The 20,146-nt window shown below is 32.5% G+C and overlaps 2 protein-coding genes and 1 long non-coding RNA gene across 3 annotated transcripts in view; 2 read left to right on the forward strand and 1 right to left on the reverse strand.

Annotated features, from left to right (window-relative positions):
• The window catches only part of LOC141457603 (uncharacterized), a gene marked incomplete at its 3' end in the record, with an annotated part of 667,626 nt that overhangs the window by 262,199 nt on the left and 385,281 nt on the right, over positions 1–20,146 (reverse strand). The gene's annotated exons all lie outside the window — the stretch shown is intronic.
• On the forward strand, positions 5,545–9,320 carry LOC141457610 (uncharacterized). The gene is made up of 2 exons (XM_074134815.1): positions 5,545–5,978; positions 6,898–9,320. The coding sequence occupies exon 2, from the start codon at positions 6,974–6,976 to the stop codon at positions 8,516–8,518; it is 1,545 nt and encodes a 514-aa protein (XP_073990916.1). The 5' UTR covers positions 5,545–5,978; positions 6,898–6,973; the 3' UTR covers positions 8,519–9,320.
• Positions 14,352–15,928, forward strand: LOC141457611 (uncharacterized). Its single transcript, XR_012460427.1, has 2 exons — positions 14,352–14,808; positions 15,648–15,928. It is a non-coding gene; the product is annotated as an uncharacterized lncRNA (long non-coding RNA).

Genomic DNA, 20,146 nt, shown 5'->3' on the forward strand with positions numbered 1-20,146 from the left:
TTCATCGCGTTTGTAACTGCCCAAGCAGCTGCTTTTTCACCAAAAGATGAGTCACTTGACTTTGTTCTTTGCCAAGCTTTTTCCGCTAAGATGCGATCAGCTTTATGCCTCGATTTCAAATCTTTGTTTTTAAAATAAGCAATGTCATGCTCCTTACAGGCCTCGTCTAAAGGATTAATACCTTTATCACCCCGGGCTAAACTTTCCTGTAATTTAGTTCCGGGTCCACAAAATCTATATCCTGGAATATGCGCTTCAAATGGAAGCTTGTTAATCACTGAATTTATTAGACCTTTCCCTGTCGTTTTCTTTCCCATTATGATGAGTATTTAGGACTGATTCTATTTATATAGGCCGCATATCAAACTCATCATCATCAGTATGAGATTAGAGAAGCAAAGTGAATGCTTACCTATATATAACTTGTTTCCTTCAGGTCGGGAAGCAAATGAGGCTCGCCATGGCCAATTGTTGCCCGATAATATACGTGCACTTATCTGTGGAAGTTCAGGGTCTGGTAAAACCAATTTCATAGCTTGTTTGCTTTAACAACCGAATGGATTAAAATTTGTAAATGTATACTTATGTAGCCGATCTCTAGAACAAGAAATGTATTTATATTTAGAAAGCGTATTTAAACTAGTACCGGAAATAGGATTTCACAAAATCAATGATACGCAACAGGTAATCACTCCTGATGATGCTGAAAGGAATTCCATTATTGTATTTGATGATATTTCAATGGACCAACAGGACATAATTAGACAATATTACAGTATGGCTCGTCATAGAGGTATTGACTGTTTCTATTTAACACAGAGTTATGCAAGGATCCCTAAACATCTTATACGCGATAATGCCAATTTTATTATTATTTTCACACAAGATGATTTAAATTTAAGGCATATTTATAACGATCATGTGAGTTCGCCAAGTTTGTCATTTAATAATTTTAAAAAGATGTGTGAAATCTGCTGGAATGAGCCTTATGGTTTTTTAACTATAGATAAAACAAGAGACTTAAATAATGGGAGATTTCGGAAAGGTTTAGATACATTCATCTATATATAGAACAATATTTTCCATTATTCTATCATTTTTCATTATGGATCCTAAAGTTACACAGCATCTAATCAAAACTTCTAAATCTCTGCGAGAAAAATTCAAAACTTTAAAGAGGGGTTTTCAATTATCACAGCAAGATCTGGAAAGAAGTTTAAAGCCCATTACAGAACCGCTTCAAGAGTTAGTTGAACAGAGTAAAAAGCGTTCGAAAAAACCTACTTTAAAATCTGACACTTCAACTTCTACGACTTCGCTTGAAGACGATGTTAAATTACCGCTTAAAGAAGAAGAAGAAGAAGTCAAATTACCGCTTAAAGCTTCAACTCCTATACCACGAAAGGATATTTTAGATATTAAAATGGAAGAAGAGACGTTTGAAGATGATGATTCTCCTCTAGAGCAAATAAAACAAATACATAGTAAAGAGGAATTGGAGAAAATCTTAGAAGAAGTAGAAGAGATAGGATCTTTAATAAAACCATATTTATTGAAACATATGACTTCAGATACTAAAGATCTAGATGATAGATACGGCATTAGAGTGTTACTTACTGGAGGCATGACGATAGGAAATGCACAGGTAGCCATTGATGATAATGATATCAATGTAAATGGAAACTGGTATAAAGGTACTCCTGGGTTATTACAATTATTATTTTTAAAAAAGCCGAACAAATACACTGTAGAAGATTTGGAAAATTATAAGGATATTTTAGAAGTTAGTAACGCACATAAACAACAATTTAGTGATGAAAAACCTCTTAGCTCCAGCAAAGAATTCAAATACAAAAATATTATAGCTCCTTTATTTTATCCTTCTATGGGTGAACAGTTGGCTCAACCCTATTTCACACCACCATCAACTGCGTATCAAGTTACTAGGACACCTCGGACTACAATTGCAACAAAGCCTATTCAAAGAAGATACTGTCTAAGACACATGACGACTACTGGTAAAGGTATGGATGTTGGGCAAAATATTTATGAATACTGGGATGACCGAAATCAATTAGTGGATCGACTTCGGCTCTTATATGCATCAACAAGTGCTGGTCACACTGGACATGGAAATGAAATTCATTCTATAATCGAAGAGTTGAGATAGGCGGATATTATTTATTAGGAATTATATGTGGAATAAATTATCAGTTGTTGTTTGGTTTTCGATATGTCTATAGACAAGTTTGGTAGACCTTTGCATGACTTAAAAACAGTATTTCATGCTAGTGATAATGAAGATGGAGAATTTATCGACTTTGAAAATAAACGATTACTCGGAATAAATAGTCCAGTTGGTAGTTCAGATGCTGTTAATAAGATTTATCTTGAACAATTTGTAACTAAACAATTGGAAAAGTATATAAAAGAGTTAGGTTTAGTAACAAATACATTTTACAAGAACACTTTGTTAGTAAACGTTATCTTTTAGAAACGTACGACGAAGCCCGAAAGAAAGTTACAGATAATTTTGTGCGCGGTTTATTCACTGTTTTTAGTTTATTAAGTTTATTGAAGCCAAATGTTCCTATAACTGCAGCTACGATTAAAACGATTTTTGAACCATAAAGACTTGTCTAGCAAAGAGGCAGTAGTTGTTGAACTTCATAGACCAGCACGTTCCCGCTACCCTCGATGGTGTACAGTGCTCAAAGGTATTGATGATTTATGGCAAGCTGATTTAATGGAAATGATACCATATGCTCGTCAAAATAGCAGTTTCAAATTAAAACTGTCCGGTAGGACAGTTGTCTAAGGGTTGATCATCAAAAACTGCACGAAAAAGCGTTAGGTTTAAAAACACCCAACTTTGACAATTTTTTTCTCTTTTTTTTCTATTAAAACTGTCCGGTAGGACAGTTGTATAAGGGTTGATCGTCAAAAATAAAAGATAAAATTCCCAAATTTTCTTTAAAATATAGGGCAAATCCACCTTTATGACTGTAATTTTTTTGCAACAACCTAGATTTGATAGATATTGAGAAAAAAGATGCTCAAAATGAGCAAAAACGGCATTTTCAAAAAATGTTCTTGTTCTTGTTCTTCTTGTTCTTCTTCTTGTTGTTGTTACCTTTTTTGTAAACAACGTAGCGCCTAAACGCGTGAACCGATTTTCATGAATGAGATGTCATTCGATTCGGAATTTTATGTAGATATGCCTTTTGGGGGTCGCGACGCTGTACATGGAATGGGAGAGGAGTTAGCCCCTTTTATGTAAGGCCCCCTCCAAAATTATTATCATTAATTACTCTGTAAATCTTAGCCCGATTTTGATAAAATTTGGTAGGATGACAGGGTTAGGGCTCCCCTACGTAACATTAAAGCGACGATCTGCTCTTACACTTGTTAAGGGGAAGTATAGCAATTGTTTCAAATCATCGAAACGTAAACCGTTTTTCATGAATAAAGTGTCATTTGAATCGAAATTTTGTACAGATTTGCACTTTAAAAGTCTCGACGCTGTGCCTCATAAGGAGGGGAGTTTGCCCCACCCAAGTAAGGCCCTTTCTAAAACTATTATTACCAATATTAAAACTATCCGGTAGGACAGTTGTATAAGGGTTGATCGTCAAAAACTGCACGAAATAGCGTAACGTTAAAAAACACCCAACTTTGACAATTTTTTTCTCTTTTTCTATAAAAGATAAAATTCCCAAATTTTCTTTAAAATGTAGGGCAAACCCTCCTTTATGACTGTAATTTTTTGCAACAACCCAGATTTAGTAGATTTTGAGAAAAATGTTGCCGAAAATGAGCAAAAACAGCTTTTTCAGAAAATGTTCTTGTTCTTGTTCTTCTTGTTTTTCTTGTTGTTGTTGTTACCTTTTTTGTAAACAACGTAGCACTTAAACGCGCCGACCGATTTTTGAGAATGAGGAGTCATACGATTCGGAATTTTATGTAGATGTGCCTTTTGGGGGTCTCGACGCTATACGTCAGATGGGGGAGGAGTTAGCCCCATATAAGTGAGGCCCCTTCTCAAAATTATTATTACTAATAACACTGTAAATGTTAACCCGATTTTGATAAAATTTGGCAGGATGAAAGGTTTAGGGCTCTCCTACGTAACATTTAAACGACGTTCTGCTCTTACCTTCATTAGGGGGACGTATGGCAATCGTTTCAAATGATCGACGCATGAACTAATTTTCATGAATAAAGCGTCATTCGAATCCTATATCTTGTACAGATTTGCATTATAGAAGTCTCGACGTTGTGCCATTTCAGGAGGGGAGGAAGGGGTAGAGAGGGAATACTATTTTTACTAATATTTCTTTAACGCTTAGTCCGATTTTGATAAAATTAAACACGAAGAAATGGTTAAAGCTTCCCTACTTGACTTTAAAGCGCCATCATGCTCTTACACCCAATAAGAGGAAGCGCTGCAATCGTTAAAATTATTGACGAGTGAACCGATCAATTTACATGAATGAATTGACATTACAAATCGAAATTTTACGTGGATATATGTTAGCTTTTGTGGATCTTAATGTTCAATATTCATCAATTAATCAATATTCAATATTCATCAATTAATAAATATTCAATATTCATCAATTAATCAATATTCAATATTCATCAATTAATCAATATTCAATATTCATCAATTAATCAATATTCAATATTCATCAATTAATCAATATTCAATATTCATCAATTAATCAATATTCATCGCCCGATTTTGATTAAATTCGGCAGAAAGAAGGTTTCAACTTTTACTGCATTACTTTCTATTATTTAATACCCCTTCATGGGATGTATTCATCATTCATCATTTCATCCCATAACATTTCTCTCAATATCCATCTTCTTACCACCAACCACTTGTTACCACTCCCCCATAACTCGTAACATGTTTTTATTTTCATTCTACATCTTCCGACTAGTTGTTCACTAATCCTCCATAACTATTCTCAGTCTGCATTTTCTTCCTGCCAACTTGGCAACATTCCCCCCTAACTTTTCTCTAGTCTTTATCTTCTACTCACTGATTTGATAATGCTACAACTACCTTCCACTAACTTGGTATGAAGTATTAAAGTACAATGTATAAAACTATTGCCTATCCCATATGTTGAAAAAACCTGTAAACCAGAATGGCAACTTTACAGAATAGACTTTTAATGGTTTGGAATATTTTGGAAAATGATAAGGAGATAGTCAAGGAGGGGAGTTTGCCTCACCTAAGTTAACCCACTCTAAAATTATCATTATTAACTCTGAAAATCTTAGCCCAAATTTGATAAAATTGGCGAGGGAACAGGGGTTAAATTATATTGAAGTGCCATTCTGATCTTTCTCCACTAAGGGAAAGTATTGCAATCGTTTTAAATTATCGATGGGTGATCTGATTTTCATGAATGAACAATTAAACACAAAAAAATGTTTAAAATTTAAAAAGAAAACATACGACTTTATTTTTACAACAGGTTTGTTCAAAAATGTTTATTATTAATAAAAATATTATACCAGTGTTTAAAAAAGCACACAGACACACCGTATTATTTATTTTGCATTGTAACCTTCTGTGTCTCTAAACCTTGTTATCTGCTAAGTCAACTAGCGCGCCCCACTGTGAAAACTTCTAAAATTTTAAAAAGAACAACGATATGTCTATACTGATAATATATTTACAACTTAATCCTAACTTAATAAAATATATTTTACTATACTTTATTCTTTTGTCTGAGGTTGTGAACAAAAAAATAGTGTTTTACTTAATAAAGGTTATAGTATTGTGATTCCCCTCTCCTTTATGGTTTGTATACACTGTAAAATAGAAGTAAAGATATAACCTAACCTAAATCAAACGTCTTTTAACAGTTGTTGAAATAAGTGTTAGCAATTTTTGCGATTTTATTATTTATTAAGCAACTTTGTTGAAGACTTCATATTCATACATTCTTCTTAATTTTGTAAGTAGATATTTTGCTATTACTTAGTTTCATATAATTTACTTCAATAATTAGCTGAATATACGTAGAGCTTGTTTTAGTAAGATTGAGTGCACCTTAATTGCTGATGTCTCGTCAAAAAGTGAGCCTAGTTATGATTAATTGTTAAGTTTCAAACAGTTTCTTATTTCGATAAGTTATTATATTACATAGATTGTTTTCGTTGTTTGATCAAAAGAATAAAGTAATTACTTGCTAGATGTAGTTTTCTGATACAAATCCTCTTATTTTATTTATTTTTCTGTCTGTTTTTCGGAATGGATGTCCCCTTTATTGATCAATTCGCAATATTTTTTGTCTGCTTCTGGTGTGGAAAATATTCCAATCGTGTCAAATTTTGACACAAAATAGTACAAGTCGATAATAAACTTTCAACCGAAAGTGTCAACCACTTTATAAAATAGTTTTTCACTTTCACGATTACTAGAGCCCAGTTTACACCTATTTCAATAAATAGGTTTTATTCGAAACATTTTTCGAAGAGCTTTCTTTATCAAATAGGATTACCAGAGTCATAAATTTCCATGTTTGAAGATACTTCCAGTCTTTTCTCAATTCTCTGTCATTGTAAATATTCTTGTTTCAAGTTCAGGTTTTTTATTTTCATAATTTTAATTTCCTTTTGGGTTTTTATTTGGTTTTGTAAGTTGCAATCTGCAACTTAATATTCCATAACTCATATTCAGCTTGGTTAACAAAAATTTTTTTCTTCCATTTCTGTTTGTAGTTATGGTCAACTATTGTTCTGGAGTTCCTTTTTTTTTATTTTTTATTTTTACTAAAATATTTCAAATTACTTTTTGAAGTTCTATTGCAACAAACCAAAATCACTTTTTTTTACGAAGCTAAAAAATAATTTTTTTTTTGTTTTTGTTTTCAGAATCTAAGAAAAATATACGTTAAGTATTTACCTTCTGTATTAATTATTTACTTATATTTATTATATATTTACCAAAATGCCTTCTAAGTACCGAAAAAGAAAGCAAATAATTAAAAATTTAGTAACGGGTATTAGACAGACAATTGACAGCACTGCTGAGCTCGAGAACTACAATTTTATGACTCCCGACGCCACTAAGCAACAACGGTACTACGTTAAAAATCGCGAGGGAATAGTAAGAAAACAGCGACAATATAATTTAAGACAAAAAGAAAAAATCCAAGAGAAACAGGAAGTGTACAATTTAGAACATAAAGAAAATATTAAAGAGAAACAGAAAGAATACAATACAGAACATAAAGAACACATTAAAGAAAAACAGAAAGAATACGATTTATTTCATAGAGAGGAGATAAACAAAAAACAGAGAGAGTACGATTTATCTCATAAAGAGGAGATACAGAAAAAACAGAGAGAGTATAATTTATCTCATAAAGAGGAGATAAACAAAAAACAGAGAGAGTACGATTTATCTCATAAAGAGGAAATAAAGAAAAAACAGGGAGAATATGACATAGCTCATTCAGAACATAAAAGAAAGAAGCAAAGTGTATATAATGTTGTCCATAAAGTTGGCATAGCAAGGAAGCAGAAACAAAAAGACAGAACAAACAGTGAAAAGAAAACTGAAACACAAAGAAAGTACAATGAAAAGAAAAGAAACAAAGTCAGCAGTAGACAAAAACGTTATGATGGAAGAAATCGAGCTGTTATCAACTTAAAAAGAAATATCCGGTACTTTTTGACTCGGCAAAACGTAAATAAGCCCTCGGTGTCATTCGCTAATTTATTGAAAAAACGGATACAGACTCGAAAAAAGATAAATAGGTTTCAAGGTGAATGCGCGTTAATAAACAGATTGTGTGCAAATTTAAAGCTAAATAGTAAAGTTAATAAACATTATATTGTCAAAAATAAAACTAAACGCACAGTGTTTTATTACCTGATAAAACATTCTAATCATTTAGTCGGAATCGCTCGATCATACTTAAGATTTCTAAACAATAAATTAAAAGCCGTTGTTGATGAGGCCGTTAATAAGTTCGAAATCAATAAAATTAAAACCCTAACTCCTAAAAATATCGTGAAAGTATTCGGAGGTAAACAGAAACACACTGCCCATTCTGAACCTTATTTCTTCGAAAGCTCTTATAGCGCGATTCCTCCCGGTCATACATTACTTGCTAATAGCCAGCACGTTTTCGTGAACGCACACAATTTAAAAAAGTACATTACTAAAGGTAATAATATTGTAGAATGGCCTTGCGGTATCACATGTAAATTTTCTAAACAAAGTATGAGCACTACTTTAAATAAATTAGTTGAATTTGTTCACGGCGATATAAATACTGTGTCAATCAAAAAGCTTGCGAACAAATGTCGGTACAGACATCACGAAAAAAAGGTCACACCATACACTGCGCCTCACACAACAGCATTTTTAAATGCAGTACACTTCTACAACTTCTATCGGAATTATCGGTCCACTACACCGCGTTTAGGAACATTAAAAGACAGATTTACATCATTCGTAATCTATTTTTCAAAATTAATCGTGTAACATCGTGTATAAATAGAGCAAATAATGTCGAATCTATTTTACGGTCCGTTAATGATTTAAAAAAGTTTCTCGGAACACTAAAAATCGATATAAACAAATTTAAGAAATATGTACCTTCTACTAGTTGCGACACCAATGAAATAAATATTCTGCATAAATATAAAAAAAACTTATCTTCCTTAAAACGTACAGTTCTTTCCTTTCCGGAGACTTTTTGCGCGTGTTGCAATATGTTAATTTATGACGAGGATTTAAAAGATTTCATAAATTTTCAGATAAACAATAACAAATCATGGCAATCTATAATTCTTTATATTAATAAAAATTATGATAATATTCACCGACGCAGTCTCAAAATTTGTTTATACTGTGCACGAAAATTGAATCAAAATTGTATTCCCGGACGCGCCGCGTATAACTGTTTAGAAGTAGATCCCGTGCCTGCAGAAGTTGGTAAGTTGAATATTTTCGAAACTATGCTGACTCAATTAGTTAAATCGTTTCAATGTGTAATTCGTCTCCAGCCGAAAAAAGGGAAAATTGCGGTCAGTGAAAAACTTAAAGGGTTAAAGGGTCGCGTCACTTATTTACCCCTCCCTTTGCAGAAAAACGTGGACCTACTTCCGAACGAACTGCCCCAAAATCATGAAGTGGTTGTACTGGTTAATGGCGTACCTACACAAAACCGAGTCATATGGCAAGATTTAGTGAGCGCGAATAAAATTTACAAAGCGATTGCCGCTTTAAAAGAAATTAACCCGTTGTACGCGAACGTAAATCTAAATGTAAAATTGTTACCCAATATTAACGAAAATATTGGTAATAAATGTACTTTTAAGGGTATATCCAGGGCTTCCATAAAAAAAGTAGATGGTGCAACTTTTTACAAAACCGGATTTTATACTTTTCACTCCCTTCATCCGATAAATATGAATGCAGTGGAATCGAGTGAAATTGAATCGTATCAAATGCAGCAAATGAAGGGAGATTACGTGTCGGTTTTTGATAAAAATTTAGATTACCTAACATTTCCTCATCTATTTCCTAAAGGCAGGTTCGGAAAATTTGATGTAAATAGAAATATTCCTCTGTCGGACGCTGAGTACCGTAAAACGCGAATATTGAATAAAGACGGGCGGTTTCGGCGGGATCCTTGTTATTTATTTCACTTGTTAAACGATAGTGAATTTAAATACCTAGGCGGGGCGATTGCTCACTTGCTAAACGTTCGCGCTTACAAACCGTACACGGTGAATGATATTTTGACCAAAGTTTCCGTTAACGATGAATTATTAGAACAACAATTAATCAATCTATTTAGTTCGTTGCGAGGTACTAAAGAATATTGGCAACGTCGTCGTCAAGAACTCAATGCCATGACACGCGATTTTGGGGCGCCGACTTTTTTTGTAACATTGTCGTGTGCAGAATATGATCATTCCGAATTATTGCAGTACCTTGTCAAAATTAATAAAGATGTTCCTAACGTGGAGAAAATGTCCGCCGGAGAGTTATGTGCGTTAGATCCGACTAGTGTGTGTAGATATTATCACCGCCTCATCCGTAATATGTTCAAGTTTCTAATAAACGATAAAATAAATCCGGTATTAGGTTTCGTGGAACATTATTTTTGGCGCGTAGAATATCAAGAAAGGGGGGCGCCGCATTACCACATGTTATTGTGGATTCGGGATAGTCCGGAAATTAATAACGATTGCTTTAAAAAGGTTGCCGATTTTATTAATACATATATTTGTGCTCGGTTACCGGATCCTTTAGAGTCACCTGTCTTGCACTCGTTTGTCCGGAAATATCAAATGCATAAATGTAACTCGTACTGTCAACGTAAATATCGCGTTAATCAAAAAATGTATACTAAATGTCGGTTTGGATTTCCGCGTAAAGTTACCGACGAATTGATAATTAATGACATAATTTCCACAATCGCGTCTAGAGTTAAAGGTTTCGGTCCGAAACGTGTTTATGACTTGCCCAGACAGAGAAGTGAGGTACGCATTAACGACTACAACCCTGTCCTTTTATTAGCTTCCGGCGGGTTTAACGTTGACGTGCAATTTGTTAAAGACGGAGATTTGAGATTAGTCATTTACGTAACTAGTTATATATCGAAAAATGAAAAAACGGAATTAGAAGATTTGTGGGCTGATATATGTAAAGAATCGAATAAAAAAGCGTTATGGAGTTTAGGTTTAAAAAAATTAACGCATCGTCAGATCGGGCTATACGAAACAGTGGATCGGTTACTCGGGCATCATTTGTACGGTAAATCGGAAGATATGAGATATATCAGCACCACGTTTCGCGAGAATAGAAAACTATGTTTAAAACCGTTTAACCAATTACAAAATATGCCGGCTAATTCAACGGATGTATATTTGAAGTCATGGCTAAACGATTACTATCCGAATCGACCCGACCATGTAGAAAATTTAAACTTATACGACTTCTGTCGTTATTACGATCTTTCCCGCGATCAATTAGAAGCCGATAACCGAATAAAATTAAAAAGTAATGTTGTTTTAAGAAAGCGTGGAAAACCTTACGTAATTCAACATCCGATGTACAAAACGTTAAATACAGAACAAGACCGAAATAAATATTATCATTCCCTTTTACTTCTTTTTAAACCGTGGCGAAATGAATCGGATATTTTAAAAGGTTTTCGGACGTACCAAGAAGCGTTTGACCATTATTCCGCGGAATTAAAACAGGCCATGACTTATCACGATAAATTAATTATGATTGAAGAAGGAATCAAAGAGCTTCAGAATAAAATTGCGGAATTCAAAGAAGAGAATTTCATTAATTTAGAAGAGGATAATATTATCCGAGAAGTGCAGGATGCAGACGTGGCGATGTTGGAAGTTTGCGCGGCGATGTATATTAGTAATGACGATCGCGATAATAATTTAATTAACTTAAATGAAGATCAAAGCCGGATTTTTAATAAAATAACTAAAACACTTATCGACCAAAGTAATAATAAATGCAACAGTCAAATTAAATTATTCGTTTCTGGTGTAGGCGGTACGGGTAAATCGTATCTCTTAAAAGCGTTAAAAGTTTGGATTAACAACACATTTCCGCCTAAGAAAGACACTGTTTCAGTGGCTATAACGGCTCCGACCGGCCTGGCTGCATATAATGTAAATGGCGTCACCATTTACCGGCTTTTATCGCTCCCGGTTGAGCACCAACAAACCGCCGAATATAATAAATTAAACGTTGAAAGTTGTCGGGCGATTAGGCACGTCCTTAAAGATATGAAATTATTGATAATCGATGAAATTAGTTTAGTTTCGAGTCTCGTTTTTGCTTATATTCATCTTCGGTTGACGGAAATTGCCAAAAATAATGAACCTTTCGGTAATTTTAATATCTTACTTTTCGGAGATTTGTTACAATTGCAGCCCGTCAAAGGTAATCAAGTTTTTAAAAAGTTAACCCGCATCGAATGTAAATCCAAACTCGGATCCATCGGTTCAGTTGATGTTTGGTCGATGTTCGAATATGACGAATTAAAAATTAACGTAAGACAAAAAAATGATAAAAGCGGTTTTATAAATACCTTGCTCAATATTCGGTCGGGTAATGTATGCGAAGAAGACATCTCACTATTAAACTCACGTCTTCTACCAAATAACGATTTAAATAATGTAATTCAAAGGTATAAGGAATTAGTCGATTCCGGTAAAAATCCGTTATGTCTTTTCGCGACTAAAGCTCAATGTATAACTTTTAATAAACTTTATTCGGATAAATTCGCGAAAGAAATAGTTACAATTGATGGTATCGATGAAATTGATTATAATTCCAAATTGTCAAATAAAAAAATAAAAGATTTGAACTTGTTAATTTCTAAAATTTCGGAAGACGTCTCTCGCACAGCTAATCTATCTAAAACTATAAATTTATTTGTGGGCGCTAAAATAATGATTAAAAGAAACATTGATATTGCTAACGGAATTGTAAACGGAACAATTGGTGTAGTGGAACGGTTTGTTTATAAAGGAAATTTCGTTGATTCATTAATTGTCGTCGTAAATAATAAACCCTTTACTTTAGAAAGGGTACAAGCGCGATTTCAATTAATAAAAAATATTTACGTGCATAGGAAACAATTTCCGGTGTCTCTTTCGTACGCGGTAACCATCCACAAATCTCAAGGCTTAACCTTGGATTGTTTGTTCACGAGTTTAGGTAAAGAAGTGTTTGCACCGGGCATGCACTATGTAGCTCTCTCGCGGGTCACTAATTTAAACGGTTTGTATTTAATTGATTTCGATCCGTCAAAAATAAAAGCAGATACGGACGCGATAAGTGAATACCATCGTTTAAATAAAATGATCCAATCACCATGTTTGCATACTGCGAATAATAATATTTGCGTTTCCCCCACCATCAAGTTAACAAAAACAAAATGCCTTCCTCAATCATATGATAATCGCGAAATTTGTTCGAAAACGGAAATATTTGGCTTAACCAATTCTGACGGCGTTTCATGTTACGCGAATGTTGTTGCACAGTGTTTGATTAATATAGATCTCGTTAAATTTAACCTAAAAAATAACCTGTCCAATAATATAAAAATAAGATTTCCGGATCCAAAAACTCGCGAGAACTACCAAACAGTGAGCGTAACTTGCGAATTATTAAATATTTTAACAACCGGAATAACTCTTGGTACTAACAAATCAAATACTAAACGACTCCGCGAATTAATTGCTCACGATAGCGACATAAACTACAACGCTAATATTCAGCAAGACGCGCAAGAATTTCTATCGTTCGTAATAAACGCTTTAGTTACAGAAAATAACATTCCTTGCAGGTTATTTGATTGTACGGTTAAATTCGTTCGAAAATGTTTCAATTGCAATAGTTATTGGGATGACGTTCCCACTAATCCTGAAGTAATGTACTTTCTAGAATTCGGGGTTGTCCAAAATAACGAGCCGGTTACTTTTCACTCGTTATTCGACTATAAATTATCGGATATAACTTGTTCAGAATGCGGGGAAAATAAAATTTATATTCGAAGTAAATTAAATTCGGTATCGGATTATCTCATTGTAATATTAAAGCGTTATCAAGAAAATCGTGTTTTAAATGAAATCCGTTCTTTCGATGAAAATAATGATAAAATTGACGGTTTTAATTTCTCACTGGCGTCCGTGATTTATCACTACGGTTCGGGCCTTAATTCCGGTCACTATGTTTGCGCGATAAAAAGTCAAAATAATTCGTGGACTTTGCTAAATGACGAGATTATTAATTATAATTTTAAATTTAATCCGGGATTAAAAGACGCGTACATTTTAATGTTAAAAACAAAAATAATGTGAAAACAAAAACAAACCCGATGAATTTTAAATTTAAAATCTTTAATTTCGGTCGTTAGAGAGCCAGCAGGTAACGGACATTTGGACTGACTGCATGTGATTTTTATTTAATGATATTATTAATGTGTTTGTGCATGTTTCTGTTAAAAAAATCATTGATATAAAATTTGTTTTTCGCAATGAGTCTTTTTTGTCCCGAAATATTTTTTTTCATCGATGTGAATGAAAATACATTAATGTTATTTTGTTTTTTTGTAAGAAATGGTCCATCCTTTTCAAAGAAGAAATATATTTCATTGTAATTTACATTTATATTTGTGATTAAAACAAATTCTGTCATATTCAACGTTATTTATAAGTTAATTTCTTCATTTTATTAATTTGCATATTTTGAACAATTTTAGTCTATATTTATAAATTTTTGAAATTCTAGGTACCTATAGATGAATCTTTCACAGCTGATGACTATAAACATTAAATTAAAAAGTTCTTGTTCAACTTCTTTTCCGATTTTTTTAAATCTTACGCTCGTTTTTTGTATTTTTTTAATAATGCAGAAAAGTTTAAATTGCCCAACCAAAATTAATTTTCTGTTTGATGCAGTTGTCAGAAGGATTGCATACCTAATTCAGAGGAAGCTAAATACATATTGTTTAATAAATACTCCTCACTGTGAATGGTTTGTTCTATATAATTATTTTTTTACATCAATTGCACTTTTTTGTTATGTGTGACTAAAACTAACTGACGGACTAAGTCCGCCGAAGCCGGTCCCAAGCCCAGGTTGTAAAAGGATGAGGGGTCCGTTACATTATGTTGCAGATTAAAGGCAAACTGTACGCAGAGAGATCTTATTCAGAGATGTCTATGAAGTTTAAATATTGTTCGTCATAGGACTATGAAACTATAATTAACACTTTCTAAAAGGTACAAAAATCTCCTTAACAAAAACTTACAGTTTAAAAAGTTAAGTATAAGGGTTGATTAAACGACAAAAGGTACACAAATCAGCAAGTACCTATCATTTCAATCATACTACAGCTCGTAATAATTTCAGCCATTTAGAAACATTTTCTAAAAGCTTATTTTATTTAAATTGGTTTCTAATTTTTCGCGATTTTTATGAAAGATTTCTCTTACTATTAAGTTTTCCGAGAACATTCCCCTGTGAACAGTGTCTTAATATATCCTTACAGAAGATATTAGAAAAAGAATCCATTGTACTTTCGAAACAATTGATATCATTTAAGTATAACTTTACTGCATTAAATTTTCATTAATATTTTTTACATTCTATTACACGTCACAGACCCTTATGCTGGCCATTTTTTTATCAATAAAATATTTTCTGCTAATATAAAAATGCAGTTTATATTACGGCTTAACAAATGTTAGTAAACAGGCATTTTAATTTAACTCCGTTCCCAATTATTTTTGTTTTATCTTTACTATGCTCTTTATTTTGAATAATCATCACTCGACCTGGCAAACCCTACTCAAATCACACGCACAATGAAATAGAAAAAGATAAAGCTAGAGTTTTTCTATCACTGTTAAAAATTGAATCACGGAGTTAAAAGGAATTCCACTCTTGAATGGCTAATAGCCAATATATACCTATTTGTAATAATAATCCATTCTAAATTATAAACAAATGAAGTCCCTTTAATTAAATACTTATATAGAATTTTAATAATCAAATAATTAGTAAAAGTAACAGTAATGTCCTGATCTAAAAATATACGTTATCTTAATCCATTTTACAGAGGAATTAAAAAGCTGTAGAAGGAGTGACAGGAGAGTAGACGGATAATAGGCAGACCTAAAAGGAGGGGAACTGAGGAACTGAAGGAGCATCTCAGAAAGCTGGGAATCAGGCAATGGAAAAAAAGTTCTGGACAAAAATGCTTTGAGAACCATTACTGTGGAGATTAACGTCCTATGCAGACTGTTGCACTAAAAAACAAATAAGAAAATTCATATGTATAATCAGATGAGGACAGATTTAAAGGAAGCTGTATACATTAATATATTGTATTACTATAAATATTTGTAATTAATTAACTCTTATTTTTAATTAACATTTGACCATTTGGTACATTATAGTGCCAAACCGTTTAATCAAAGGATGAACTTAAACCGACGATGTATAATTTCCTAATTTGCACTTAAATGTAAACAAGTAAAAGTAATAATAACAATAATTGCGTAAATATATGTTGGTAAGGTGAATTTTCTTAAAAACGTTTTATGATTTTTTGAATTGTTTAATAGAATAGCGTCTCATTAAAAACCTATGCATTAATCGTTTAATAACTCCTATTACAATCAATATGAGCTAGAGGGGTGCTACTCTTCCCTGAGCAAAAATATTTTATTGATAAAAAAATGGCCAGCATAAGGGTCTGTGACGTGTAATAGATTGTAAAAAATATTAATGAAAATTTAATGCAGTAAAGTTATACTTAAATGATATCAATTGTTTCGAAAGTACAATGGATTCTTTTTCTAATATCTTCTGTAAGGATATATTAAGACACTGTTCACAGGGGAATGTTCTCGGAAAACAATAGTAAGAGAAATCTTTTATAAAAATCGCGAAAAATTAGAAACCAATTTAAATAAAATAAGCTTTTAGAAAATGTTTCTAAATGGCTGAAATTATTACGAGCTGTAGTATGATTGAAATGATAGGTACTTGCTGATTTGTGTACCTTTTGTCGTTTAATCAACCCTTATACTTAACTTTTTAAACTGTAAGTTTTTGTTAAGTTTCTATAACGGTTAGTCCGATTTTGATAAAATTTAGTAAGAAGAAGTGGTTAAAGCTCCTCTACGTGGCTGTGAAGTGCCATCATGCTCTTTCACCTACTAAGAGGAAGTATTGCAATCGTTAAAATTTTCAATGAGTGAACCGATTTTCATCAATGAATTGTAGTTCGATTCAAAATCTTTGCCTCTTTGCCTTTTAGGGAGAAGTACTGTAATCGCAGTTTATTTTTCTTACTCCTCTTAAAGGGAAGTACTGAAATCGCAGTTTAATTTTGCTATTTACGTACAAATTACCTTCCTATTTTATTCAAAACGCTTTCTCAAAAAAAATTGTTATTTAGGATGGTTTGGGGACCGCAACTATAATCATTCTTTAAAAAGATCTGTCCAGTGGTAGTAACTCCGACTTAACACCTTTTCAGGTTATAATGTTAAAATTAAATTTATTATTCCCAATTTTAATAAAATCTGAAAAGCAGATATAATAATAATAATAATATATTTATTGCTTATAAGGTTACAAAACCCTTTAGCAAGGAGTTTGCGTTTGACATTTTTTTTTTTTTTTTTTTATATAAACAGAAAAATTTGTAAATTAAATAACCACTTTACTATAAAGGAAGAAAAACAGAAATAACTACTTTTAAATTTAAAATTATAAAAATAAAAAATAAATAGCCATTTAATTCTTTAATTAATTTAATTTAATATTCTAAATTTCTTTAAAGATTTTCGGGTTTCATACTTTAGTTTTTTGCAATCTTGATCAAACCATTTAGCGTTATAATTTACTCTAGATCGAGGTACAAAGTTTTTGGTTTGCCTCATATTGCAAGCCTCTACAGAACTATAAATGGTATTTACAATGTTATTATAGAAATAATGTTCACTATTGTCACTATTATAATATATATTACGGTTTTCACTCATATATTTTTGGAAATCTTGCAACTGATTCTGATTCCATTTAATTGATTTAATAATACAACTTTTATTCGTACAATACTTATCACTATTATTATTTCTATTTATTTTACTACCACTATAATTGGCTATTTTATTGTGCAGAATCGTACGTGATTGGCAAGATTTGTGATCATGTAAATTATAATTCATATCATATATATGTAAGACAAAGATTCTATATTAATCCAAATTAGATCAACCGTACTTTTCATGCCCGATGAAGAAATAAATAAATTCCCCCACTGGCTCTTCCCAATGATTTTCCTTAACTGCGCTACTATATTCATAATTATACCTATCTTTTTAACAAAATTTGGCAATTTCAAAATATCTCCTACAACCCATGTTTCAGTAAAGCATAATATATCATTTTAAATCTGATCGGATTGCAAGTTAAACAAAATATTAAGGCCTGAAATGTTCCGATATAAAATAGAAAGCTTATTACCTTCAAATTTTGTAGAACTATTATTTAGGTGGCTTACATTATATGTACTAGCGATCGTCTCTGTGCGAGGAGATTTGTTGACTTTCTTGGTATTTAATGATAAATAGAGTGCGCTGGTTCCAGGAGTACTCAACAGTTCCATAACTTTCTTTCCCTTGTAATACAGCATTTTCCGTTCCATTTCCACTGTGCTCTCTTCTCGTTTTTGGGGTAATATCAAACACACGAAGTCTCTGGAGCCTTGGCGGTGCCCTTATTAATTTCTTCTTTCTTTTTTAGCAAATTATTGGTACAAACTGTCAAATCGAGCTGGAAAGTCTCTTTCAACCTCAAAACGCCATCCTCATTACCATCATAAATGACCCTCAATCAACAAGCCATCAGTTCGCCACGACGTCCTTAAGTTTGGATTTAACCGCTTAATTTCTTTTTTAATAACAGCTAAACACTTTCTTTTGATCCTAGTTCTGAAGGCCAGATCTCTATGTACCACAAATGGAGTCTCTTTCAGTTTATTTGTTTTTCTAAGAATACAGGTTGTTAAGTTGAAATTTGAAAAACTCGCCAAGATCGGTTGAACGCCACTATTTGGGCGGCCCATGGGATACGCATCATTTATAAATAAATCTTCTTTAGCAATATTTAATTGATCAATACAAAAAGTTTCGATTTTAAGTTTATAGTCATCCCCAGTTTTATGTTCCACACCTCTAAAAATTAAATTTTTACTTTTCGCTTTATTCTCTAAGTTATCCAATTGAGCTTCTTGTAATTTATCATGCATTTTCAAATTCTCAATTTCCTTTTTCAGCACTTTATTTTCATCTTGCAGCTCATTTATTTTTGCTTCCATCCCGTAAAAATCTTCTCTCGTAACGTAGTTTTTTGAATCCAATAATGCGCTGAAAGAGGCCATCAACTTTTCCATAGAGACATTCACAATTTCTGACTTAGTAGGTGTTGCCATTTCCAAATTAGACTCTGACTTTAAAAGTTTTCTATTAACTTCACCAATATATTCTGGGGAGCTACGAGACCTTTTTAATTTCTTTCCACTTGATTGTGTGTTTTCCTTTGGACTGACATAATTTTTTAAACTATTAGGCATGAATAAGCTGTAGATTACAATGTCACCGACGATCAATTGTATAAATTTAAAGTCAGTCTCCAATAATAAATATTCTACCCAATGTTAGTAGGTCAGAACATACACTATTGTGAAGTTTTGTGGTTTATATAATATATTCCAAACAAATAAATAAACAAACCAACAGTTCAGCCGCTATAGCTCTTAGATTATATCCCCACCACTCCACTATATTCTACTCACTTCAAAGTCTTAAAAAAATATGCAATTTTCTTTCATTAATTACGCATTAACGGTAAGTGCAATCGACACCAAATTTTCACATAAAGTTTATTAATGCTTAATCTAACATTTTGCACAATTTCAATGAAAAAAAAACACTTATAACTCTCAAAATCCAACACAATTTAAGAGAGCAATGTGACCCCTGCTAATACAAACAGCAAACTCGAAAAGCAGATATGTAACTTTGCAAATCATACAAAAAAGAAAATCTATCCAAAAGGTACAAAAATCTCTTTAACAAAAACTTACAGTTTAAAAAGTTAAGTATAAGGGTTTATTAAATGCCAAAAGGTACACAAATCAGCTAGTACCCAACATTTCATTAATACTTCATTGATATTATTTTAAGTAATTTTACTACATTAATTTTCATTAATATTTTTTTGAATTTATTAGATGTTTCACAGACCCTTATGCTGGCCAGTTCATTCATTTTCTTTTTATTTTCTTTTATGATTTAAGTCGCGTCAACATCAAGGTTATTGGCACCCGGAGCTTTTTTCAGTGCACTGCCGGCCTCCGGACAGTGTTCTCTCGTTACAGACAACTCTGTCCATCACCCGGACAGTGTGCTGTAAGAAGCTCTTAGAAAGAGAAAATCTAAGGGTCAGCAGCTGGATTCGAACCCGGAACCTCCACGTGGGAATCCAATATGCTAACCGCATAGCTAATCCCTTCCCTTTGTTCATTCATATTTTATTTTTTTG

Source organism: Rhodnius prolixus, unplaced genomic scaffold (assembly GCF_049639745.1).
Source record: "Rhodnius prolixus isolate KJV_2025 unplaced genomic scaffold, Rpr scaffold_34, whole genome shotgun sequence".
Lineage (NCBI taxonomy): Eukaryota > Metazoa > Arthropoda > Insecta > Hemiptera > Reduviidae > Rhodnius > Rhodnius prolixus.